This window comes from Pan troglodytes, chromosome 12, assembly GCF_028858775.2.
Source record: "Pan troglodytes isolate AG18354 chromosome 12, NHGRI_mPanTro3-v2.0_pri, whole genome shotgun sequence".
Lineage (NCBI taxonomy): Eukaryota > Metazoa > Chordata > Mammalia > Primates > Hominidae > Pan > Pan troglodytes.
The window spans coordinates 67,073,294-67,099,247 of record NC_072410.2 but is presented as its reverse complement, the minus strand read 5'-3'; the positions used below and the strand labels follow the sequence as shown (position 1 = coordinate 67,099,247).

Genomic DNA, 25,954 nt, shown 5'->3' with positions numbered 1-25,954 from the left:
AAAATTTTACTGTGGGAAAATGTCTACTTTTCCAAACAGTAGGGATAACAATTAATAACATTTGGAAGCTGGAAAGGACATTGGAGATGAACTGGTTCATTTCTCTAATTTCATTACCACAAGAAAGCCCCTTGTAGTCTTTGTTCATCTTGTGTATATTTCATCACTAAGTACACATCGTTTTCATTGTGCTTTTGAAGTACAGCTTAAATGGCTGGAGATAAACACATGAAATGATTCCTATAAAATAATAAGTAAAACATTTAGGGCTAGCTCGCTGACCAAAAGAACAATAAGGATGAGGTAATTCGTGGTCTTGGCTTTTGATGAGTAACAGACCTCTGTGAAAATCCTAGAAAAACTCTGGGTACTCTCCAGAAAATTACACATCCACAGGGTTTCATTCATTTTGAGCCAATCCCATGAAAACTTATGTCCTATAGGTTAAGAGGGCTACTGTAAACACTGTATTTAGTTCAAACCCTTCAGACCTCTAGGAGATAAACAAATACAACTGAAGTAACTCATACTTCATACCTAAAGTACTGAGGTATCGGGTTTTACCAGAATGTAACCAAATCAGTATAATATTAACCAACCAAAAAAAGGCCTCTGGGCAGCTAGAAACAGTTATCAGAAAGACTTATATACCTGTCTGAGAATCTGTTTCTTAACTTAATCACACACACATCTTAAGTCTGGATATGCAAGAAGCAATATGGCTAAACTGTTAAAAATAGGCTAACTGTAGGTCTGATGTCAAATTCTAATGACACCACGTTTTATGTAAAAAAAAACAAAAACAAAAAAAAAACTTTGGGGCTGGGCTTATGCCTGTAATCCCAGCACTTTGGGAGATTGAGGCGGATGGGTCACCTGAGAGATAATGAGTTCAAAACCAGCCTGGCCAACATAGCAAAACCCTATCTCTACTAAAAATACAAAAATTAGCCTGGCGTGATGGCAGGCACCTGTAGTCCCAGCTACTCGGGAGGCTGAGGGACGAGAATCTCTTGAACCCAGGAGGTGGAGATTGCACCACTGCACTCTAGCCTGGGCAACAGAGCAAGACTCCATCTCAAAACAAAAACAAAAACAAAAAAAAACACAAAACCTTGGGCAAGTGGTTTAATACCTCTGCCTCAGTTTGTCTGTAAAATTGGTATAGTAGTATTTAGGCCTCAGTGAACTATTTTGAAATTTAAATTGATGGCCAGGCGCAGTGGCTCACACCTGTAATCCTAGCATTTTGGGAGGCCAAGGTAGGTGGATCACCTGAGGTCAGGAGTTCGAGTCCAGCCTGACCAACATGGTGAAACTCCATCTCTACTAAAAATAAAAAAATTAGCCAGGAGTGGTGGCGCATGCCTGTAATCCCAGCTGCTTCAGAGGCTGAGGCAGGAGAATTGCTTGAACCCGGGAGGCAGAGGCTGCAGTGAGCCAAGATTGCACCACTGCACTCCAGCCTGGGCAGCAAGAACAAGACTCCATCTCAAAAATAAATAAATAAATAAATAAATAAATTGATAACCAAACATCTGAAGCACTTCAGCACAGTGCTTCGTATGTAGTGTTCAATAAGTGCTATTAGCTGCTATTACTACTATCATTTTTCTATTATTTTGTTTCTAAGCCAAACAAATTGGAAGAGAGGAAAAACAAGAAATAATTCTGGTATAAAAAGGCACCAATCTGATAATCAAAAAGATGACAGCAAAGTTACAAAGTTTTAATTATGCTTAGTATTACATATCATAACGTACAAACATTTGTATTCCAAATGGTTAACACTTGTTTCTGCCCAAGATTAATAAATTGTCTGAAAAACTCAGTTATACAATTTGAGTTTTACTTATATTATCTCTGCAAACTAACATACATTTAAAACATGTTTACAATAAAAATAATAAAAATGCAAAATATGAAATGTTGGAAGTAAAAAGGCCTGTAATCTAGAGATGCACTTTGTGAAGCTGATTCCATACTTTTAATATGTATCTAGAAATGTACTGTTTTAAAATAGCAGATTGAAATTATACTTACTCTTTTACAATCACGTTCATATAAAAAAAGCTTTTGATGTCAGTACATAAAGTTCCATTTCATTGTTTTAAACCCTTGCATTCCATGGTATGAATATATATATATATATATATATATTTTTTTTTTTTTATTTTTTTATTTTTTAAGAGTCTTGCTCTGTCGCCTGAGCTAGAGTACAGTTGTGTGATCTCAGTTCACTGCAACCTCTGTCTCCAGGGTGCAAGTGATTCCTGTGCCTCAGTCACCCAAGTAGCTTGGACTACATGCATGCACCACCATGCCTGGCTAACTTTTGTATTTTTAGTAGAGATGGGGTTTCACCATGTTGGCCAGGCTGGCCTTGAACTCCTGGCCTCAAGTGATCTGCCCACCTCAGACTCCCAAAGCCGAGCCACCATGCTCGGCTTCATCATATACTTTAATTCCTGAATTTCTGGTTGGACATTTGGGTTGTTTTTGCAGGGTATTTAGGTAAGAAATTTAAAAAGTAAATACCAGCAAAGAAAACAGGAGAAGAGAGAACAGCAGTTTAGAGTTGCCAAGGCATTTTTGGAAAAGAGAAATCAGAGGCAAGGCAAGTCATACAACAGGAAGAAGCCAAGAACTAAGTATTTGCAGAGGGATACAGAAACAAGAAACTGATTTGTCTTAAGAAAACCCCAGAAAGAAGCTAGGCAGTAAAGGCACCAAAATATTGGGGAAAGCAGGGAAAACAGTTTAATTATAGTAAAACAGACAACTGGGTCATTGATTCTACACCTCTGACAGCCAGGAGATTTCTGTTCCTCCACCATCACCAACTACAGAGAATTCTACAGAGAAAATGACTCTATAAAGAATAAACTCTATAGAGAATGTAATGAACTTTACAGAGCAAAGGACCATATACTTCATGACTTTAGGCAAAGTAAAGGGCATGGGTAAGGCCAGGCTGAAAATGAAAGAATAAATTTAAATTTTGTATACTGAGCAGACACGCCTACCCCACAATAAGCTTTGCTATGTAGGCACTCAGAACACTAACAACCATGCTTATACTTACAAGGTGTAAGAGACTAGCTTTGTCTGTAAAAATTAGATGGCTTCACAGGAGTATGGGGGGAACTACAAACAACTAACACCTCCCGAAAAAAGCAGGGCACTACTCTCTAAGTCCATACCATAAAGTCAAGTTTTTAAAGTGTATAATTTTCACACACCATAAACTCACCCTTTTAGAGCATATAATTCAGTGGTTTTAGTATATTCACAAGTTACGTAATCACCACCAATTCCAGAACATTTCCACCATTTCACCCACCAAAAAAAGTCCCCATAAACAGTCCTCATTCCCCCACCACACCCCACACCACCCAGCTCTTGGCAACCACTAACCTACTTTGTTTCTGCGGATTTGCTTATTCTGGACAGTTCATATAAATGGAATCATACAATATGTGGTCTTTTGTGACTGGTTTACTTCAATTACCACAATGTTTTCAAAGTTAATCTATGCTTAGCATATCAGGACTTCATTCTTTTTTATGGCCAAATAATATCCACTGTATGAATATGCTACATTTTGTGTATCCATTCATCAGCTGAGAGACATTTGGGTTATTCTTACTTTTTGGCTATTATGAAAAATACTGCTATTAACATTCATATACAAGTTTTACAGTGGACACATGTTTTCAATTTTCTTACAATATATACCTAGGAAATGAGGTAGCTGGGTCTTATGGTAACTCTGGGTCATATGGTACTCTGACTTTTTGGGGAACCGCCAGACTATACTCCAAAGCTGCTACACCATTTTATTTTTATATATTTATTTTTTGAGACATTGTCTTAGAGACTCGAAAGTGCAGTGATGTGATCTCGGCTCATTGCAACCTCTGCCCGCTGGGCTCAAGTGATACTCCCACCTCAGCCTCCCGAATAGCTGGGACCACAGGCATGTGCCACCATGTCCAGCTAATTTTTGTAGACGGGGTTTTGCCATGTTGCCCAGGCTGGTCTCGAGCTCCTGGGCTTAAGCGATGCTCCTGCCTCAGCCTCCCAAAATGCTGGGATTACAGGCATAAGCCTATGCACCAGGCCTGTTGTGCTATTTTATATTCTCACTAGCAATGGGTGTCACAATTTACATTCTTGCCAACACTTGTTTTTGTGCATCTTTTTTATTATAGCTATCCTAGAGGATGTGAAATGCTATCATATTGTGATTTTGACTTGCATTTCCCTTACTAATGATGCTAAACATCTTTCCACATGTTTATATGGGCCACTTGTGTATCTTCTTTGCAGAAATGTCTATTAAAATCCTTTGTCCATTTTAAAACGGGGTTGTCATGCTGAGGTGTAAGAGTTCTTTATATATTCTGGATACCAGTTACTTATCAGATATATCATTTACAAATATTTCCTCCCATTTTGTGGATTGTCTTTTCAATTTATGGTAGTATCCTTTGGAGTACAAAATTTTTGAATTTTGAATGAGTCCAATTTATTATTTTTCTTTTGTCACTTGAGCTATTTGTGTCATATCTAAGAAATCACTGCCTAAATCCAAGGTCATAGATATTTATGCCTTTTTTTAAAAAAGAGTTTTAGACTTTCAACTTTTACATTTGGATCTTTTCATCCATTTTGAGAGGAGTTTTGTATATGATGTGAGATAGGGATCTAACTTCATTCTTCTGCATGTGGATATCCAGTTGTAACATTTATTGAAAAGGGTATTGTGGCCGGGCGCGGTGGCTCACGCCTGTAATCCCAACACTTTGGGAGGCCGAGGCAGGCAGATCACGAAGTCAGGAGATCGAGAACATCCTGGCTAACACAGTGAAATCCCATCTCTACTAAAAATACAAAAAATTAGCCAGGCGTGGTGGTGGGCACCTGTAGTCCCAGCTACTCAGGAGGCTGAGGTAGGAAAATGGCGTGAACCTGGGAGGCGGAGCTTGCAGTGAGCCAAGATTGCACCACCGCACTCCAGCCTGGGCAACAGAACAAGACTCCGTCTAAAAAAAAAAAAAAAAAAAGAAAGAAAGAAAAAGAGTATTCTTTCCCCCATCAAATTGTCTTGGCACTCTTATTAAAATCTGCCTTATTTTTTTTTATGAAAGGAAATCCTAAGATCACCACTTGAGTAAAGTTTCCAATATGAAAGAAAGGATCAAAATAAATGACAACAATAACCTATGAAAAAGCCCTTTGGGAGGCCGAGGTGGGTGAATCACTTAAGATCAGGAGTTCCTGACGAGCCTGGCCAACATGGTGAAACCCCATCTCTACTGAAAATACAAAAATTAGCCAGGCATGGTGTCGCACACCTGTAATCCTAGAACATTATAATAAATGCACATTCTATAGAGAAATACACACGTATATGAAATGATATATGCAAGTGGTCACATATTGCAGCAATGATTTTAACTACAAAAAGCTGCAAACAACTTTAATGCCCATCGCATTGATAGGGGCTAATTATAAATTGTTATATCCATACTTTTAAGTTCTATGCAGGAAATCTCTAATGTCCTGATATGAAGAGCTCACCAAGATAAATTTGCTACACAAAGAAGCAAAATAACAGGTTTCTCTACTGTGAATCTGTGACGTGTTTATTTTAGTATCCACAAATGGCTTCTCATTCTGATTTTATATTTTTCCTCATAGAAAATATGTTTTACAGTTACACAACTAAAGAAGTATTTTGTGTCTTTATGACATTTATATCATAAAAACAAATGTTTTAATTCATTAGTAGCTAATGTCTAGCCAGCCTTCAACTATAGCAATTAACACTGTTAGTGAAACTGGCTAAACCAAAGGGCAATTGGTGATAAAGAAATCTGTCACCACTTACGAATGTGGGCATGGTTTGTTAAGAAGGTTGAGAGCAAATTAAAGTGGTGCTTAACATCTGTCAACTCCTGTCTTGCTTAATTTCAAAATTCTGTGTCTACAGTGATAGAGCAACTGTTTCCCAAGAACACTGTTTTTATCCCTATCTCTAAAAAGGATGTATAACAGATGTATTCTGTAATCTGCTGTTACTGTCAAGAAGAGTGAAAAAGGTGTTGGTGCTTGCATTTAATTTTGCTCATTCATAAGTAAATTATCTGAAAGGATAATAAAAACTCAGGGAAATATAACAGAAAATATAACAGGAAAACAAAATGAATAGTAGGATATAAAAGTAGGATAGAAAAGGTATGCAGTATTGACATATTATTAGAAATAGAAGACACAGCTAAAAGAGTTCAAAGGTATCTTTGTGGAGGGGAACAGAGGGACTGATTTTTTTCTAATATAAACTTGCCTTTTGGTAATATTTGACTTTTGAAAGTACGTGCATGTATTACTTTGATTAAAAAAAAAAAAAAGAAAAAAAAGAAAAGCTAATATATGTTGAGAAGGTGTCAAGCAGTGTTCTCAGCATTTTACATTTGTTAAATAATTTAATCTTCCCAACAAGCTTATAAAGTAGGTACTACCTTACCCCTTTTTAAAATAAGAAAGTCGGCCGGGCATGGTGGCTAACACCTGTTAATCCTAACACTGTGGGAAGCTGAGCAGGACTGCTTGAGACCAGCAGTCTGAGACCAGCCTGGGCAACATGGCAAAAACCCATCTCTACCAAAAATAGAAAAATTAGCCAGGCATAGTGGCATGCGCCAGCACTCCCAGCTACTCGGGAGGCTGAGGTGGGAGGATCAGTTGAGCCCAGGAGGTGGCGGAGGCAGTGAGCTGTGATCACACCACTGCACTCCAGGCTGGGTGACAGAGTGAGACTCTGTAACAACAACGACGATGACGACAACGACGACGACGACGAAGCAGGAAGGCAGGGAGCTTAAGGCCCAGAGAGATTACTTATACAAGGTGATACAGCTAGAAAGAGGCAGAGCCAAGGTTTGAACCCAAACAATACAACCCTATGGTAAATATTCTTTTTTGAGCAGGGTCTCATTCTCCTGTTTAGGCTGGAGTGCAGTGGCAAGATCATGGCTCACTGAAGCCTCCACCTCTCAGGCTCAAACCATTCTCCTGCCTGACTCTTGAGTAGCTGGGACCACAGGTGTGTGCCACCACACCCAGCTAATTTTTTAATACTTTTTGTAGAGATGGGGTCTCACCTTGTTGCCCAGACTGGTCTTGGACTCCTGCGCTCAAGCGATCCTCCTGCCTTGGCCTCCCACAGTGCTAGGATACTGTGCCCAGCCCAAACATTCTTAATGTAGTGTCACAATATTACTCTAAATTGTCCCATCATAAAGTTGAAAACTAATTTTAAAATTTTCCAGTTGAAAAACATAAAATATGTTTCAAATACCGAATACCATGAAAATGCTATTGTCAAGAGCCTATCTCACTATACTACTGAATGAAAATTCTACATTTTTGTAAAATAAACTCAGACTTATATTTTGTGTTCCAAACAAGATGCATTCCTTTAGTTAGGTATGTACTACCAAGGTGTTTCTGCTTGTCTTTTACCTTTATACAATAGTTGTCCCATATTTATGCCTTTTTATTTTAAGCCACTCCTTTTTGGGAAAAAAGGATGATTTCATATAACATATGAACAAGAAAAATGTTTCATATAAAATTTAAACTTGTTTATAAAAAAAGTAACCAAGGGAAATACATTTGTTATAAGAACAACAGAAAGTCTAATATCCTTAACTAAAGATTCATCGACAATAATATAATCCAATTTGCAGAGAAGAGCAGATTCAAAAGGCTAATATTTAGCCTTACTACTAATAAAGTATACACAATTGGAAATGAGATACTACATACTGTCTTCCCTACCTAACTGGCAAATACTAAAAATAATTATAGCACTGGCAAAGCTGCAATTGGCCAGGCACACTCATACACAGTTTATGGTAACATAAACTGGCATAGACTTAATGAAGATGAATTTCACCGTATGTGTGAAGACATTCTACTACTAAACTATCCAAGAAAATAATTTAAAATGCAGTAACACTAAGTAGTCAGTGAAATATTAGAATCAACTTAAGTGCTCCAAAATAGAATGGGGGACAGGGAGGAAGGATGCTTACATTTATTATCATAAGCCTAAATAAAATGAAATTCTCTTTGGGAGGCCGAGGTGGGCGGATCATGAGGTCAAGAGATCGAGACCATCCTGGCCAACATGGTGAAACCCCGTCTCTACTAAAAATACAAAAATTAGCTGGGTGTGGTGGCACGCGCCTGTAGTCCCAGCTACTTGGGAGACTGAGGCAGGAGAACTGCTTGAACCCGGGAGGCGGAGGCTGCAGTGAGCCGAGATCACTCCACTGCACTCCAGCCTGGCGACAGAGTGAGACTCTGTCTCAAAAAATAAAATAAAATAAAATAAAATTCTACAATCAACGTTTTGATAACAGAAAAATTCTAAACAATTCATTGAAATTGTTTTGATTATCCAAATTTTTTTCAGTAAACATGAAAAAATCTCACAGACAGGAAAAGCAAAGTTTGTGTGTAATGCTGTTTCACCTACCTTGGTGGCTGTTACTGACGTAGGCAAGTTTGTGGTTTTGGAAGAGGATCCATTAGAAGTTGCTGGTGGTGTCTGAGCCACTACAGATTTACTGTTTGTTCCATTAGCAGCACTGGCAGAGTGGGAGAAAGTAAATTTGAAGCCACCAGGAGATGTCCTTTTGGGAAGGTTTTCCTTGTCTTCACTTTCTTTTGCTAAAGCAAAAGTAAAATTTTGAACGTATATCAATAAATACTGCTAAGTCAAAACATCTAAAAACAGCAGTAATTAAAAAACTTATAAAACATTGCTGCCCGGGCATGGTGGCTCACGCCTGTAATCCCAACACTTTGGGAGGCTGAGGCAGGCAGATCACCCAAGGCCGGAGTTCAAGACCAGCCTGACCAACATGGAGAAACCCCGTCTCTACTAAAAATACAAAATTAGCCGGGTGTGGTGGCGCATGTCTATAATCTTAGCTACTTGGGAGGCTGAGGCAGGAGAATCACTTGAACCTGGGAGGCAGAGGTTGTGGTGAGCCGAGATCGCACCACTGCACTCCAGCCTGGGCAACAAGAGCGAAACTCCATCTCAAAAAAAAAACAAAAAAACAAAAAACAAAATAACACCAAAATTAATTGCCTTTGTTTCCTAAGAACTTTTGAAAAAGAACATGATGTGTACAGTGATGATATGGTCTGGCTCTGTGTCCCCACCCAAATCGCAAATCAAATTGTAATCCCCACATGTCAGGGGGAGGGACCTGGTGAGAGGTGACTGGATCATGGGGGTGGATTTCGCCCTTGCTGTTCTTGTGATAGTGAGTTCTCACGAGATCTGGTTGTTCCAAAGGGTGGCACTTCTCCCCTTGCTCTCTCTCTCCTGCTGCCATGTAACACATGCCTTGTTTCCCATTCACCTTCCGCCACAAGTTTCCTGAGGCCTCCCCAGCTATGTGGAATTTTAAGTCAATTATACCTCTTTTCTTCATAAATTACACAGTCTCAGGTAGTTCTTTAGAGCAGTGTGAAAACGAACTACACAGAAAATTGGTACCAGGAATGTGGTACTGCTATAAAGATACCTGAAAATGGCAGGGCGCAGTAGCTCACGCCTGTAATCCCAGCACTTTGGGTGGCTGAGGAGGGTGGATCACTTGAGGTCAGGAGTTCAAGATCAGCCTGGCCAACATGATGAAATCTATTCTCTATTAAAAATACAAAAATTAGCTGGGGGTGGTGGTGCACACCTATAATCCCAGCTGCTCTGGTGGCTGAGGCAGGAGAATTGCTTGAACCCTGGAGGCAGAGGATGCAGTGAGCTGAGATTGTGCCACTGCACACCAGCATGGACGACAGAATAAGACTCCATCTCAAAAAAAAAAGATACCTGAAAACGTGGAAGCGACTTTGGAACTGGGTAATAGACAGAGGTTGGAACAATTTGGAGGGCTTAGAAAAAGACAGGAAGATATGGGAAAGTCTGGAACTTCCTAAAGACTTGTTGACTGGTTTTGACCAAAATGCTAACAGTGATATGGACAATGAAGTCCAGGCTGAGGAGGTCTCAGATGGAGGTGAGGAACTTATTCGGAACTGGAGTAAAGGTCATACTTGGTATGCTTTAGCAAAGAGACTGGCGGCATTTTGTCCCTGCCCTAGAGATCTGTGGAACTTGAACTTGAGAGAGATGATTTAGGGTATCTGGTGGAAGAAATTTCTAAGCAGCAAAGCATTCAAGTGGTGGCCTGGGCTGGGCACAGTGGCTCATGCCTGTAACCCCAGCACTCTGGGAGGCTGAGGTGGGTGGACCACTTGAGCTCAGGAGTTGGAGACCAGCCTGGCCAACAGGGTGAAACCCTGTCTCTACTAAAAATACAAAAATTAGCTGGGCGTGGTGGCACACACCTATAGTCCCAGCTACTTGGGAGGCTGAGGCAGGACAATCAGTTGAACCTGGGAGGCAGAGGTTGCAGTGAGCTCAGATCATGCCACTGCATTCCAGCCTGGGCAACAGAGAGAGACTCCATCTCAGGAAAAAAAAAAAAAAAAAAAAAAAAAAAAAGAGGCCTTCTGGCTGTTTCTAAAAGCGTACGCTCATATGCATGAAGAAAGAGATGGTCTGAAATTAGAATTTATATTTAAAAGGGAGCAGAGCATAAAGTTTGGAAAACTTGCAGCCTGACCATGCAGTAGAAAAGAAAACCCCATTTTCTGGGGAGAAATTCAAGCTGGCTGCAGAAATCTGAATAAGTAACAAGGAACCAAATGTTAATTCACAGGCCCAGAGGCCTAGGAGGGAAAAATGGTTTTGTGAGCTGGGCCCAGGGCCCTGCTGCTCTGTGCAGTCTTGGGACACCCTGCATCCCAGGTGCTGCAGCTCCAGCCATGGCGAAAAGGAGCCAAGGTACAGCTTGGGCCATGGCTTTAGAGCATGCAAGCCCCAACTCTTGGTGGCTTCCATGTGACACTGGGCCTGTGGGGCAGAGGCAAGAACTGAGGTTTGGTAACCTCTGATTCTCAAACCACCTAGATTTCAGAAGACATATAGAAATGCCTGGATATCTAGGCAGAAATCTGCTGCAGGGGCAGAGCTCTTATGAAGAACCTCTACTAGGGCAGTGCGGAAGGGAAATGTGAGGTTGGAGCCCCCACACAGAGTCCCCACTGGGATACTGCCTAGTGGAGCCATGAGAAGAGGGCCACCATCCTCCAGACCCCAGAACAGTAGATCTACCAACAGCTTGCACCATGCACCTGGAAAAGCCACAGGCACTCAACTGTAGCCCATGACAGCAGCCATGGGGGCTGTACCTGGCAAAGCCATAGGGGCGAAGCCAGCCGTGGCCCTGGGAGCCTACCTGTTGTATCAGCATGCCCTGGATATGAAACATGGAGTCAAAGGAGATTATTTTGGAGCTTTAAGATTTAAAGACTGCCCTGCTGGGCTTCGCACTTGCCCAGGGCCTGTAGGCCCTTTGTTTTGGCCAATTTCTTCCATTTGGAATGGGAGCATTTACCCAATGTCTGTACCCCCGTTGTATCTTGGAGGTAATTAACTTGTTTTTTATTTTATAGGATCATAGGCAGAAGGGATTTACTTTGTCTCATATGAGACTTTGGACTTGGACTTTTGAGTTAATGCTGGAATGAGTTATGGGGGACTGTTGGGAAGGCATGATTGGTTTTGAAATGTAAAAAGGACATGAAATTAGGGAGGGACCGGGGTGGAATGATATGGTTTGGCTCTTGTCCCCACCCAAATCTCATTGTGAATTGTAATCCCCAGGTGTTGGAGGAGATGATTGAATCATGGAGGCAGAAAACCCCCTTGCTATTTTTGTGATAGTGAGTTCTCACGAGATCTGGTTGTTTCAAAGTGTGTGGCACCTTGGCCGGGCTTGGTGGCTCATGCCTGTAATCCCAGCACTTTGGGAGGCCAAAGTGGGTGAATCATCTGAGACCAGGAGTTCAAGACCAGCCTGGCCAACATGGTGAAACCCCATCTCTATTAAAAATATAAAAATTAGCCGGGTGTGGTGGTGCATGCCTGTAATCCCAACTACTTGAGAGGCTGAGGCAGGAGAATTGCTTGAGCCCAGGTGGCAGAGGTTGCAGTGAGCCGAGATCACGCCACTGCACTCCAGCCTGGGCAATGAGAAGGAGACTCCATCTCAAAAAGCAAACAAACAAACAAAAGTGCGTGGCACCTCCTCCTTCACACTCTCCGTCTCCCGCTCCACCATGGTTAAGATATGCTTGCTTTCCTTTCGCCTTCAACCATGACTGTAAGGTTCTCGAAGCCTTTCAGCCATGTTTCCTGTTAGGCCTACAGAACTGTGAGTTAATCAAACCTCTTTTCTTCATAAACTACCCAGTCTTAGGTAGTTCTTTTTAACAGTATAAAACGAACTAATACAAGTGGTAAGTCTTTATTAGCTAGAATCTTAGAAATCTCAGTATTAGAAAGGACCTTACGGATCATAACAAAATTAGCCATTCTATGCTAGAACTCTACATTGTGGTATCTAGCACATACATCTAAAATCTCATTAGCTGTCTGACTCTTCCTTTTATTGTCTCCCTGTAGCTTCCACTCACTGACTCTACACTTCTTTACTCGTGGTAAAAACCTAGTAATTTCTCTCACAAGTCAATATTCCAAATGCCTAAAGACAATGATCAAGTCCGTAAGTCCTAAATATTCCAGGTTCCTTTTTCTGTTTGTGTTATGACATAGGTGTCCAATCCCTTTTAACATCTGGTTATTATTTTTATATATGATTCTTAACAGCGTCTCACTCAACACTGGATACAGAACTTCAAATACGGCTGTACTGCCTCTTTTGACAATAGTCAGGGCAGTACCTGTAATGAGTAAAGGCAGAAGAATTTGTCTAGCAAAGGTACCGATTTCTTAGGATATTTTAATGAGCTTTTTGCTCCGCCACGCTGAGGCAAATAAAACTCATCAAACTAATGAGTTGAAAATGAGTACGAACAATAGTTTCAAAGAAAATGTAATAAATGAAATTAATTTTCTGAGAATTGTCTTTAGAAAATGTCACATTCAAAATCACAAACTTACATAATAAATCCAAGAAAGGCTTTTATCTTCTAAGACATAAATTTTTTTTGTTTTTGAGATAAGGTCTTTCTCTGTTATTAAGCTGGAGTGCAGTGGCAGCTCACGGCTCACTGCAGCTTCGACCTCCTGGGCTCAAGTGATCCTCCAGCCTCAGCCTTCCTAGTAGCTGGGACTCCAGGTAAGTGCCACTGTGCCCATTTAATTTTTGTGTTTTTTTGTAGAGACAGGGCTTTACCATGTTACCCAGGGTGGTCTGGAACTCCTGGGCTCAAATGATCCACCTGCGTCAGTCTCCCTAAGTGCTGGGATTACAGACGTGAGCCGCCATGCCCAGCAAGGTATAAATTTTAATTAAATATTTAAATGATATACTCAGGGCAGTATTCCAAAAAATGGTAATTCCTCAGACCACAGAAGTAAAATGGTTAGTTCTTTTGAAAGATATATTACTAGCAAGATCTTCATTTTATAAAACAAGTTAAGCACATCTGAAAGCCAGGGGAAGTTTTACTTTTTCACTTCTCTTGTTAGTATATCTTTATGTAACTTTTGTAATTTTAAAATTTCAAAGAGCAAAGTTACTTGTTTGAGCTCAGTTTATCAGCTGTAAAAGACACAGGCAAAGTACTCTAGAAGGTTTCTATGAAGCTATATGGTCTCTGTTATTACTGAGAATTTCAGTATAAAAATAAAGCCAAGACTATTCACAGAAAGAAAAGTATAAGTAGATAATTCAATTTCTAACTAGCAAATTAACAGCATTACAAAACAGCAAGTTTGAAGAGAAACATTTTAAACATGAAAACAATTCCCAGACAGATTTGGAAAAAGTACATAATTTTAAAAGAACACAATTTGGTATAAAATTTTTGTCTTTCTTGCTTTGTAAACTATAAACAAACCTTCACAAGCAACAAAATAATTTCTGCACTAAATAAGAGGGTACACTGTGCAAAAACTCCGAATTTTAATACCTTTTTTAGTCTCCATAAACTTTTCATAATTATCTGGAAAATCATCTTCTGGCTTAGATTTTTCCACTGGTGCCACAACTGCTTTTCCTTCCTCTTCTTCATCTTCATTAAACCACATTTCTTCATCCTCTTCCAAGGCTTTTGCATCTCTGCGAAATCTGTTACTACGCAATATAGATGGTACACTGTAAGAAATATATCACAAATATTGAGTAATGATTTAAAGTTCATGATCAGATTGAATTAAAGGAAAAATATGTATAACCAAGATGAACTGAAGTAATTTTAACTGACTATAATTTATATCAAAATAATCTCTGTAATGATAGAAGATGTAGCCAGAGAACATTCCAAAATATTTTAGGATGTTGTAAATTAAACTAAATATTCTTCGTAAGTTACAACATGGAGTAGTAATTCAACATATAAATGATATGGGGTAGGGGGGACGCCTTACCCTCCTATTCAACTCTATGCTATCCAGTGATGGAAAGAAAATTCCTCAGTAAATTTCACATGGAAAATCTGAACTACAAACAATTTTGGACACAGTTTTGTAGGCTATAAAAGCAGTATACTTAAACAATACCTGTTCAGTTTCTGATTTTGTCTGTCTTTTTCTTGCTCATATTTAGTCTTCAATCCTTTGAATGTCTGAACATATTCAATCGATTCAAGTGCTTTATAAAAGTTTTCAACTATATGGGCAGTAAGAGACTTGATATCTTCCTGTATAAGCACAAAATTTACATTTAAAATATAATACAATGCTTGTTAGAAGAAAAACTTTAAAATTTTGTTTTGTAGTTCTAAAGCTGATCAAAAAAGGTTTTTCAAAATCACCTTCCAAAATGTAATGTCCTGGTTTCTTTACACATGAGTCAGGACTGCACAGAAAACTTGAAAAAAAAGGAGAAGCAATTTACTGGAGCCCTTTTATAGGACTATAAAGAACATTCGAAAAGTAAATAGATTTATTTTACATCTTCTATTTTTTGTATTTATATATATATAGCAGTTTACAATTTAAAAAGCACTTTTACATACAATTTCATTTCATCTTCACAACAATTCTATGAGATAGGTTTTATTATTCCCATTTTAGAGAAAAACCAAAATTGAGGCTCTAAGAGAGGCTGGATGGTTTGATCCAGAGCACACGGCTGGTTAGAGGGCAGATGTTAAAATTACATTTTCAAAATACTCATGGTGATGGATACCCCAAATACTCGGACTTGATCATTACACATTCTATGCATGTAAAAATAAATACATGTACCAAATACATCTGTACAATATTATGTATTAATAAAAGAAAAACATATTTTTCAACAAACAGGTCTTATTTAATGACTTCCTGTTTAACTGCTATCAAAATGGGATATGGTTGTGGTGGTTTTCTTTCTGGTACATTTGTTAAGTTTTCAAATGAGCCTAACTCTGCCACATACATTATATAGGAGCTGGCAAAGGCTTGATGACAAAGAGATCTCTCTCAAGCCTTTCCCACATCAGAGGCTGGCTTTCACACATAGAAGAAGAAAAAACAACAGAGGACACGTGTTACCTAAATAATAAGAAGCAAAGATTTCTCTGACTATATTATACACACAGATCTGATAAACTATCTGGAATTCTACTTGTCTATTCCTATAGTCTTCCAATAGTATAATATCTGTGAAATAAACTAACTGATAGTAATAACTTCTAAATTCTAAACCATCACTGCAAATGCATGCATGCTCAGTAGGCTTATTTAAAAAAAAAAATTAAAGTTGTGATTGAGCACTTTACAGATAACACTACATAGTAAGAAACACACAGGTCATTTCTTGAAAAGACACACCATAATTTGGTTGCATTATGGATTTTAAGTCTTAAAACTAGTTCTCCTGTACTTCTCAATTGAAAAAAAATATGCAAATCAGAAATTAGAAACCTAGGTAATGGCTCTATGTTATATGTGAAACGAAAAAATACATTAAGTTTTGGGGCACAAGGTACACAAATCGACCAAACTTATTTTCAGAAAAACAATTCCATCATGGGCATAGGGACACGGTTGTAAACTCTACCATTTGCTTTATCTGTATCTCACCAAAATTTTAAAGGAGAATAATATAAAGTAAATAAAATATAAAGCTTTGATTTATTGCAGCAGTACAATGGGAACTAGTGAGCTAGTTAACCATGTTCCTTCTTTTACCAGGTTAAAGACTTCTATCCTCTTCATCCTTTTAAAAATCATATACTTGGCAATTGACCACTTTTAGAAAAACAATCCAGTCAGCCAAATAATCTTCATATGAGAATAGCATGTTATCAGCAGAAATCTGATTTGTAAGAAATAAAACTAGATAATGAATTTCTAGCTTGGACTTTCGTTTTTCAAATTATTTCCAGCCAGGTGCAGTGGCTCACACCTGTAATCCAACACTTTGGGAGGCTGAGGTGGGAGAATTGGTTGAGCCTAGGCGTTTGAGACCAGCCTGGGCAACAAAGGGAGACCCCATACCTAAAAAAAAATTACCATTAGCCAGGCACTTTAGTGCATGCCTGTAGTTCCAATTACTCAGGAGGCTGACGTGGGAGGATCTGCTTGAGTCCAGGAGGTCGAGGCTGCAGTGAACTGTGATTACATTATTGCACTCCAGCTTGGGCAACAGCATGAGACCTTGTCTCAAACAAAACAAAACAAAAAATAAAACCCAAATTCTTTCCAACTATGTGGCCATTTCCTCAGTGGAATGATTTCGGTGTAAGTACAGGTGAAGTAAATTTGTTGTACTGGTTCTACAGTTACCTGTTGCATTCCTGTTATTCACATAGATTGCCCTCCAGATTGTTTATGACAAATCTTCTGTTGCCTAAAACTAAGCTGGGACAAAGCTTCAAGTTCTGACTGGTCCTGATTGTGCTACTATCCAAAAGGATGTTCTTGAATAGGTCACTTAATAACTTTGGGTGTCTTAATTTCCTGATCTATAAAATATGGTAATTGGAGTAGTCCATCTAACTTCCTGATCTCTTTAACTTAAAATTCTAGGATTCCATCCTACCTTTTATGCATGTTGTATTAATGCCTACCAAATGAATTTTTTTTTTTTTTTTGAGACAAGAGTCTTGCTCTGTCACCCAGGCTGGAATGAAGTGATGCAATCTTGGCTCACTGCAACCCCACCTCCTGGATGCAAGTGGTTCTTGTGCCTCAGCTTCCCAAGTGGCTGGGACTACAGGCGTGTGCCATCACACTCAGCTAATTTCTGTATTTTTAGTAGAGATGGGGTTTCATCATGTTGGCCAGGCTGGTCACGAACTCCTGACCTTAAGTGATCAGCCCGCCCAGGTCTCCCAAAGTGCTGGGATTACAGACGTAAGCCACCACGCCCAACCCCAAGTGAATTATTTTTCCATCTTTCTATTCTTTTTAAATCACTACCTCTACAATAAAAATATCACCTTTTCCTAAAAGATCACGTGAATAAGGCATGATTGACTGAAATGTCCACATACACCAAATGAGATCATGAAACATTTGGCCAATAAAAATGGAACTGAGAAAATCAAGTAAATATGGGCTGAAAGACTATGCTGAATTTCACTTTTATATTTCACAATTAAAAATATTAGCGTTAAAAAATATCAGTGTCAAAAGTAAAAACCACTAAACTATAACCATGTGGCAAATAAGAATTAAAAAGCTACTGATTTTTAAAATTTCTGTTTATTAGAATAGATTCTAAGACACATGGAATATATAATTTCAGGGGTGAAAAGGGAATGAAGTCACTTTGCTTACATGTAATTCTTTTACATAAAAAAAATTTACATATAATTACATATAATAACAGTTGTTTTATATAAACTTACCACTCTTATAAATTCAAACAACTCAATAACAGCTGAATTCAACAGATTGTACCGAGTTCCATTATCCAGAAGTGCATTTATAACTGGCTCAAAAAGATTTCCCTTCGTGATGTAACGATTATAAAATTCATCTTTAAGTCCAATTATCCGCCTCATAAAGCGAAGGGCACCTAATTAAAAATAATATAGGGAATAAGTTAATGATCTTACTAAAATCAATTATTATACAGGTGTTTTTCCACCATAAAGCAATGTATATGCTCTTCTAAAATGAAAAGTAAAACTGTGTATAAAGTAAAAAGTAAACTCCTCTAAAATGAAAAGTAAAACTGTCTGGTAAAACTGGACTTTGAGGAAAATAGAGCTGCAGAGGACCGCTCAAAACCTGTACAACTTTGTAGCCAGAACTAACAACAACAACAACAACAAAAAAACAGTAATTGGAATCTAGGAGATAAACTACCCAGGCAGGTAGCTCTATGACAGAGATTTAAAAATATGCAAAATCCATAGACTGCAAATGCTAGCAGTATTTACAGCAGTGCTGGTGGATGCTGAGACAACGCAGTGAAGGCAGCTCAGAATCAGTGGGGGCACTGTCATTAAGGTGGGCACAGGAGTGGGCAACCCACCATGAGCTAAGATTGCCTTGCCTCTCTGAGGGAGGGAGCTTTAGAGGCAAAAGCTTGTTTTCAGTTTTCTGAAAACACAGCTAAAGTGTGGGCAGCAAGCCACCCAGGTGCCGAGGCAAGAGACTGAGGGCACGAGCTGTTCTAGTATAATAAAATATATAAAATAAGAATAGTTATACTAGATATAGATCTTAGATATGATTATATATGAATATCATTAATCATTAGTTTGCAGTAATTATTCTTTATTCCAATATTATAATAATCCTCGCTCTACAATCATAACCTAGGAAAAACCAGGCCATGCAGAGATAGGAGCTGAACGTACATACTGAGAAGTGACCAAAAGACCGGACAGGGCCACCAGAGGGCTCCTTGGTCTAGCGGTAACGCCAGCGTCTGGGAAGATGCCCGTTGCCAAGCAGACCATGGTCTAGCGGTAGCGTTAGTGTCAAGGAAAAACACCTGCTACTTAGCAGACCGGGAAAGGGAGTCACCCTTTCCCTGGGGGAGTTTAGAGAAGACTACTCCTCCACCTCTTGTGAAGGGCCTGACATTAGTCAGGCCCACCTGCAGTTATCCAGAGGCCTAATCGTTTCCCTGTGATGCTGTGCTTCAGGGGTCATGCTCCTAGACCACCTTTATGTTCCATCCTGTACACCTGGCTCTGCCTTCTAGAAAGCAGTAGCAAATTAGTGAAAGTACTAAAAGTCTATGATAAGCAGAAATAACGGTGTAAGCTATCTCTCTCTCTTTCTCCTCTCTCTGCCTCGGCTGCCAGGCAGGGAGGACCCCCTGTCCAGTGGACACGTGACCCATGTGGCCTTACCTATCAATGGAGATGGTTCACACTCCTTATTCTGCCCCTTTGTCTTGTATCCAATAAATATCAGTGCAGCCTGGCATTCGGGGCCACTACCGGTCTCCGCGTCTTGGTGGTAGTGGTCCCCTGGGCCCAGCTGTCTTTTCTTTTATCTCTTTGTCTTGTGTCTTTATTTCTACAATCTCTCATCTCTGCACTCGGGGAGAAAAACCCACCGACCCTGTGGGGCTGGTCCCTACACTAAAGAGGCTCCTGATGCCAGATGCCAATCACATAAAGGAGATCTAAAGGTTTTTTACTTCTCTGATGAAGACTATTTCCACTCACACTATTCTACTTCTCCTTGCCTTGAAAAAAACATTTGTGCTGAGGAAGGCAGATCACGAGATCAGGAGATCGAGACAAGCCTGGCCAACATGGTGAAACCCCGTCTTTACTAAAATACAAAAAATTAGCCAGGTGTGCTGGCAGGCGCCTGTAGTCCCAGCTACTCGGGAGGCTGCGGCAAGAGAATCACTTGAACCCTGGAGGTGGAGGTTGCAGTGAGCTGAGATCGTGCCACTGCACCCCAGCATGGGTGACAGAGTGAGACTATGTCTCAAAAAACAAACAATTTGTGAACCAATCCTATCTTCGTATTATAATTACATCATTCTCTTATGTACCAATTGCTTACAAGCTATTTTACCTGGCTAAATATGCACTGTGGCAGATCAGATTGTATTTGTTAAAAGTAAAACAGAGTAATGAATAAGAAGTACAACTTGACTTCACATTTTAGGACACTGAAAAGAAATCTCCTTTTTAACTCGTGACTAGCTAAATAAAGCTTACTAAATTTAGCAATATTACTGCTAAAAATCTTATGGAACAGGAAGGACTATAATTTCAATCCTTTATTTTTATATGTTGATCATTTAACTTGTATCCTTTCCCCTAAGTAGTTTATTCTACAGATACCACTAGTCAAATCTTCAAAACACAACGCTTCTGATTTTATAAGTCATTTTCTCATTCCACCCCTCTGTTCATAGATGAAACTCATTAAACAAAGAAGTTGTGCCTGTCACAAGAGGTTCTAAACATTATCTGAGAATAAAACAGAAATAGGCCACATAAGGTATAAATGTTAACTGTAACACCAAACAAGTATAGGGAGAAGTGTTAGACTTACAATCTTCCCTCTTTTTGTGGCAGGATAAGAAATGGTTTACTTAAGATGCAGAAGACTGAAGCACTGGCAAGTTTGTGAGCAAAGAGGCACAATTCTACACTGCTGGTAAATGAACTGACATGTACACAAAACTACAGTTACAACAGCACTGCTTATAATAATAGAAATCTTGAAACAATATAAACATTTAAATATTGGAAATTGTGGCTGGGTGCAGCGGTTCACACCTGTAATTTCAGCCCTTTGGGAGGCCGAGGAGGGTGGATCATGAGGTCAGGAGTTTGAGATCAGCCTGGCCAACATGGTGAAACCCCATCTCTACTAAAAATACAAAAAATTAGCCAGGTGTGGTGGCAGGCACTTGTAATCCCAGCTACTCGAAAGGCTGAGGCAGGAGAATCACTTGAACCCGGGAAGCAGAAGCTGCAGTGAGCCGAGACTGCGCCACTGCACTCCAGCCTGGGCAACAGAGCAAGACTCTGTCTCAAAAAAAAAAAATGGAAATGCATTCAATTGACATGTTCCTATTAAGGGAAGTATTCTGCAGTCATCGAAAAGTACTATTTAACGAGCCAAATAGGAAAATCTGTCTTAAGAACATCAAACATTCCAAAATTAATATAAAAATATAATGTAATTCCAATCAAAATGAACTGGATACAACCAGTTATCATGAAAGAAAAAAATGTCTAAGAACAACCAAGAAAAGTATGAAAAACAAAAGTGAAGGGGTCTCAGCAGGTATTAAACCTTACAAGAGACACTATAATGCCTGGCATAATATAATAAACACAGGTTTTTTGTTTGTTTGTTTGTTTCTTGAGACAGAGTCTTGCTCTGTTGCCCAAGCTAGAGTGCAGTGTTGCGATTTCAGCTCACTGCAACCCCCGTCTCCCGGGTTCAAGTGATTCTCCTGCCTCAGCTTCCTGAGTAGCTGGGATTACAGACATACACCACCATGCCTGGCTAATTTTTGTATTTTTAGTAGAGACAGTTATATTGCCCAGGCTGCTCTCGAACTCCTGACCTCAGGTGATCCACCCGCCTTGGCCTCCCAAAGTGCTGGGATTTACAGGCGTGAGCCACTGCGCCTGGCCAACACTGGTACTTTTACATTTGGTGAAATTAAATGACTGTCCAGAAATAAAACAAAAGTATATATATGTTAACTTATTTAACAAAAATGGTATTTCAATTCAGAAGGAAAGAGGAAAGGTATGGTTGCCTTAATAAAGGTGCTGATACTGTTGGCTATATATCTAGGAAACACTCATTTCAAACACTCTCATTTCAAAGTATATGCAAAAACAAATTTCACATGTGTTACATATATAAATGTAAAAAAGGAAATAAAGATATTAGAAGAAAGTGAGAATATTTGCATAATCTTAGGACATAGACTTTCCTAAGCAAAACAAAAAACCCAAAAGTCATAAAAGGAAAAGAAAGACATTTTTGCCATCATAAGGAAATTTTAAAGTTATCTGGAAAACAATACTACAAATAAAGGCAAAGACAAAAGACAATGAAGATGGACATTTTCTCCTCAAAACATGATAAATTGTTAATATCTCTAATATACAAAAAGCTCTAAGAAAAAGATAACTGGCAATTCACAACAGATAAAAATGCAAAGTACACTAATATATGAAAAGATGCTGTCAGGGAAAATGCAAATTAGAATAACAATGAGATACCACATTTTTCAGTATCAGATTGATAACATTTTAAAATTAGTAACACTGAATGCTGGGACAATGTCAAAGTGCTTCAATTTTGGCGGAAGTAATCTGGCAGCTATATGGTAAATTAAAACTTAGAGATACATTAAAAAGTATAAAACAGATAAATATTTTGTCTTACCAATCCCATTATTGAGAATCTATCCTATAGAAAGAAATAAATCAGTACTTAAAAGATTTATGTACTAGACTATTTACCACAGTGAGATGTGGAGTGGCAAAAAAGCAAAAACAATCCTGTAATTTATCCACTGGAGAATGGCAGAAGAATCTGTGGAAGAGCCATACTATAAAATCTTACTCAGCTATCTCCAGGAATAAAATTAGTCTATACAATATTGATTAATCTAGAGTAGTATTAGCGGGCTGAGAAATGTGTTGGTATGATACTGTTTTGTAAATATAAAAAACACAAAAAAATCCTCTATACATGTGTGAATATGTTTATTACATAAATTGGTACAGGTATGAAAAAAAGAAATAATGCAGACAGTTAACACTGGCTATTTTAAGTCCATAAAAATAAAGATTAGGGAGATTAACATTTTCTCTATACATTAAATTAAATGTCTATATTTAAAATATAATTTTTATGGTCAGAATAAAACCACAAAGTACTTTTCATTTGGAGGGAGGATGTTTCTTTCTCTGCTTGCAGGTGAAATTATGAAGGTGAAAGTTTATAGTCTGCTAAAAATCAACATTGATGCAAATATCAGGATAATTATAAAGAGTGACTACTAAATGACAGTTTGATGAAGTAGATGTAAAAAAACAGCAGAACTGGTTCTGTTAGTAAAATGCTGTCACTGCACATGGTAATGTATCACAACAAAAGTTAGGCTCATTAAATCTAAATGTGAGCAATATGTGGGTGGGAAAATCACTACAACCTAGTCCTCTTGACCTTTAAATAAGAACAAAAGAATAGGACTTCTCACAATCATCTCATTCATAGAATATACACTGCTAATAAATAACTTCAAATGGGTAACTTCAGCTTTATCTCTATTAAAAATGTTGCTCCTTAAAACATTTTATACTTACACAAGGCCAGAAAAGTGTGCTTTGAATTCATCAAGACCAAGACTCTTCTTAGCAAGTCCTTGTTCATAATATAGTTTTTTATGTGATATGTGTGATGTTCCACACAAAATGTGAGTAACTCTAAAATTAAGGCAAGTAGCTGTGCTGTTTGATAATTATCTACAAAAGAAAGTAATCTCATGAAAATAAATATTGAATATATCTAAATAAAGAATAAATAAAGCTTACATCCTATATTTTATAACAAAATCTAAACTATATTTCCTCCTCTTTTTTTTTTTTTTTGAGACAAAGTCTCACTCCGTCACCCAGTTTGGAGTGTGGTGGTGTGATCATGGCACATTGCAGCTTCCACCTCCCAGGCTCAACTGATCCTCCCACCTCAGCTGCCAGAGTAGCTGGAACTACAGATGTATGCCACCATGCTAGCTAATTTTTTTTTTCAAGTTTTTGTAGAGATGGGGCCTCACTATGTTGTCTGGACTGGTCTCAAACTCCTGGGCTCAAGCGATGCTCTCACCTGAGCCTCCCAAAGTGCTGGGATTACAAGTGTAAGCCCCTGCACCTGGCCTATTTCCTCCATTTTCATATCCATTAAAAAGGCTGTAGATTTTTACTTTTTCATTAGGCAGACTCTCCAGAAGCATATTATCAGTTTTACCTACTAGATAACTAGACTTATATTTGCATAAAATATGAAATACAGAAAGAAAGGCAATAAAAATATATGAACATGATAATAATACCTTGATGGCACTGAGGAGTTCTTGGTAATGTTTCTGTAATAAATGCTATATTATTAATATTAATAAATCTATAAAAGGGCCCATTGTTAAAAAATACTTAAAACTTTTTGCCTAAAGTGGCTCAGTGCAAATTTCTCAAGAAAAATTATACGCTTTTAGAAAAGACATTTTAAGAAAAGGATATTTTTGGCTGTTTGAATATCAAGTAAAAAATATTACATCAAGATTCTTTTTTTTTTTTTTGATACGGAGTCTTGCTCTGTCGCCCAGGCTGGAGTGCAGTGGCGCGATCTTGGCTCACAGTAAGCTCCATCTCCTGGGTTCACGACATTCTCCTACCTTAGCCTCCCGAGTAGATGGGATTACAGGCACCCGCCACCATGCCCAGCTAATTTTTTTGTATTTTTAGTAGAGATGAGGTTTCACCGTGTTAGCCAGGATGGTCTCGATCTCCTGACCTCGTGATCCACCCGCTTCAGCCACCCAAAGTGCTGGCATTACAGGCGTGAGCCACTGCGCCCAGCCTGATTCTTAAACATGATTTAATATAATTTCATATACAACTTCTTTTTTTTTTTGAGACGGAGTCTCACTCTGTAGCCCAGACTGGAGTGCAGTGGTGCGATCTCGGCTCACTGCAAGCTCCGCCTCCCGGGTTCACGCCATTCTCCTGCCTCAGCCCCCCAAGTAGCTGGGACTACAGGCGCCCGCCACAAAGCCTGGCTAATTTTTTTTTTGTGTTTTCAGTAGAGACGGGGTTTCACCGTGTTAGCCAGGATGGTCTCCATCTCCTGACCTCGTGATCCGCCCACCTCGGCCTCCCAAAGTGCTGGGATTACAGGCGTGAGCCACCACGCCCGGCCTATTTACAACTTTTAAAATATCAACTCACGATGTCCATAGAGAGGGACCTACTGAATAAACTTGCATTTTTTCTTTCCCTGAGGCTTTGGTTGATACATTCATGAAATGATTTTGAACTGCATCCTGAACATCAAATTTTAATTTATGTCAAGGGCTCACATGGACAATCATGCACCACCCATATTATAAGTGCTTTAGACAAAGAAATATTTTCTTGTTGTTTGAGACAGGGTATCACTATGTCACCCAGGCTGGAGGGCACTGGTGCAATTTCAGCTCAATGCAGCCTCAACCTCCCAGACTCAAGTGATCCTGCCACCTCAGCCTCCCTAGTAGCTGGGACCACAGGGATATACCACCATGCCCAGTATATTTTTTGTAGAGACGAGGTCTCACTATGTTGCCCAGGCTGGTGTCTAACTCCTGGGCTCAACCAATCCTCCTGCCTCGGCCTCCCAAAGTGCTGAGATTACAGGTGTGAGCCACCACGCTTGGCTAGACAAGGAAATATTAAGCTGTAAGGAAATTATAAAATCACAGGCTTACGGAATTTTTAAAAAAATGACATCATCTAGTACAACTATTTTATTTGAGATTATATACATAAATATTTTGGGGAACTACAATGCTATTGGAAATAAATTAGCATTCTAATAACAGAATGACCACCCCATATAAATACACAAAATAAAATTCTGATATTTCAAGGACTGTTTCTACTTTAAATGCAAGTAAAGAGTTTCACTTGCTCCAGACCAATTTCTCTAACAGCCAGTACCACAGCCAAAATTTGAACTAGTCCCTCACCATTAAAACCAATTCCTGGCCAGGTGCAGTGGCTCATGCCTGTAATCCCAGCACTTTGGGAGGCCAAGGTGGGTGGATCGCCTGAGGTCAGGAGTTTGAGACCAGTCTGGCCAACATGGTGAAACCCCATCTCTAATAAAAATATAAAAAAATTAGTT

The 25,954-nt window shown here is 39.0% G+C and overlaps 1 protein-coding gene and 1 non-coding gene across 22 annotated transcripts in view; one reads left to right on the top strand and one right to left on the bottom strand.

The window, feature by feature from the left end:
- The window catches only part of PPP4R3B (protein phosphatase 4 regulatory subunit 3B), a 106,526-nt gene that overhangs the window by 37,873 nt on the left and 42,699 nt on the right, over nt 1–25,954 (bottom strand). For 14 of the 21 annotated variants that reach the window (XR_010149129.1, XR_010149130.1, XM_063789066.1 and 11 more), the window contains 5 exons: nt 23,380–23,538; nt 17,962–18,131; nt 14,681–14,820; nt 14,092–14,276; nt 8,552–8,745 (listed from right to left, as the gene is read on the bottom strand). Coding sequence is in view for 17 of the 21 variants with exons in the window: in XM_063789066.1 (XP_063645136.1) it covers nt 8,552–8,745; nt 14,092–14,276; nt 14,681–14,820; nt 17,962–18,131; nt 23,380–23,538 (848 nt within the window). In the remaining 4 variants the exon portion in view is untranslated. Of the gene's footprint in view, nt 1–8,551; nt 8,746–14,091; nt 14,277–14,680; nt 14,821–14,934; nt 14,991–17,961; nt 18,132–23,379; nt 23,539–25,954 lie in introns of all 21 variants that reach the window. The other 7 variants (XM_063789071.1, XM_009442485.5, XM_003309019.6 and 4 more) reach the window with 3 other exon arrangements.
- LOC112208269 (small nucleolar RNA SNORA12) lies at nt 15,477–15,624 on the top strand. The gene has a single exon (XR_002942683.1). It is a non-coding gene; the product is annotated as a small nucleolar RNA SNORA12 (small nucleolar RNA).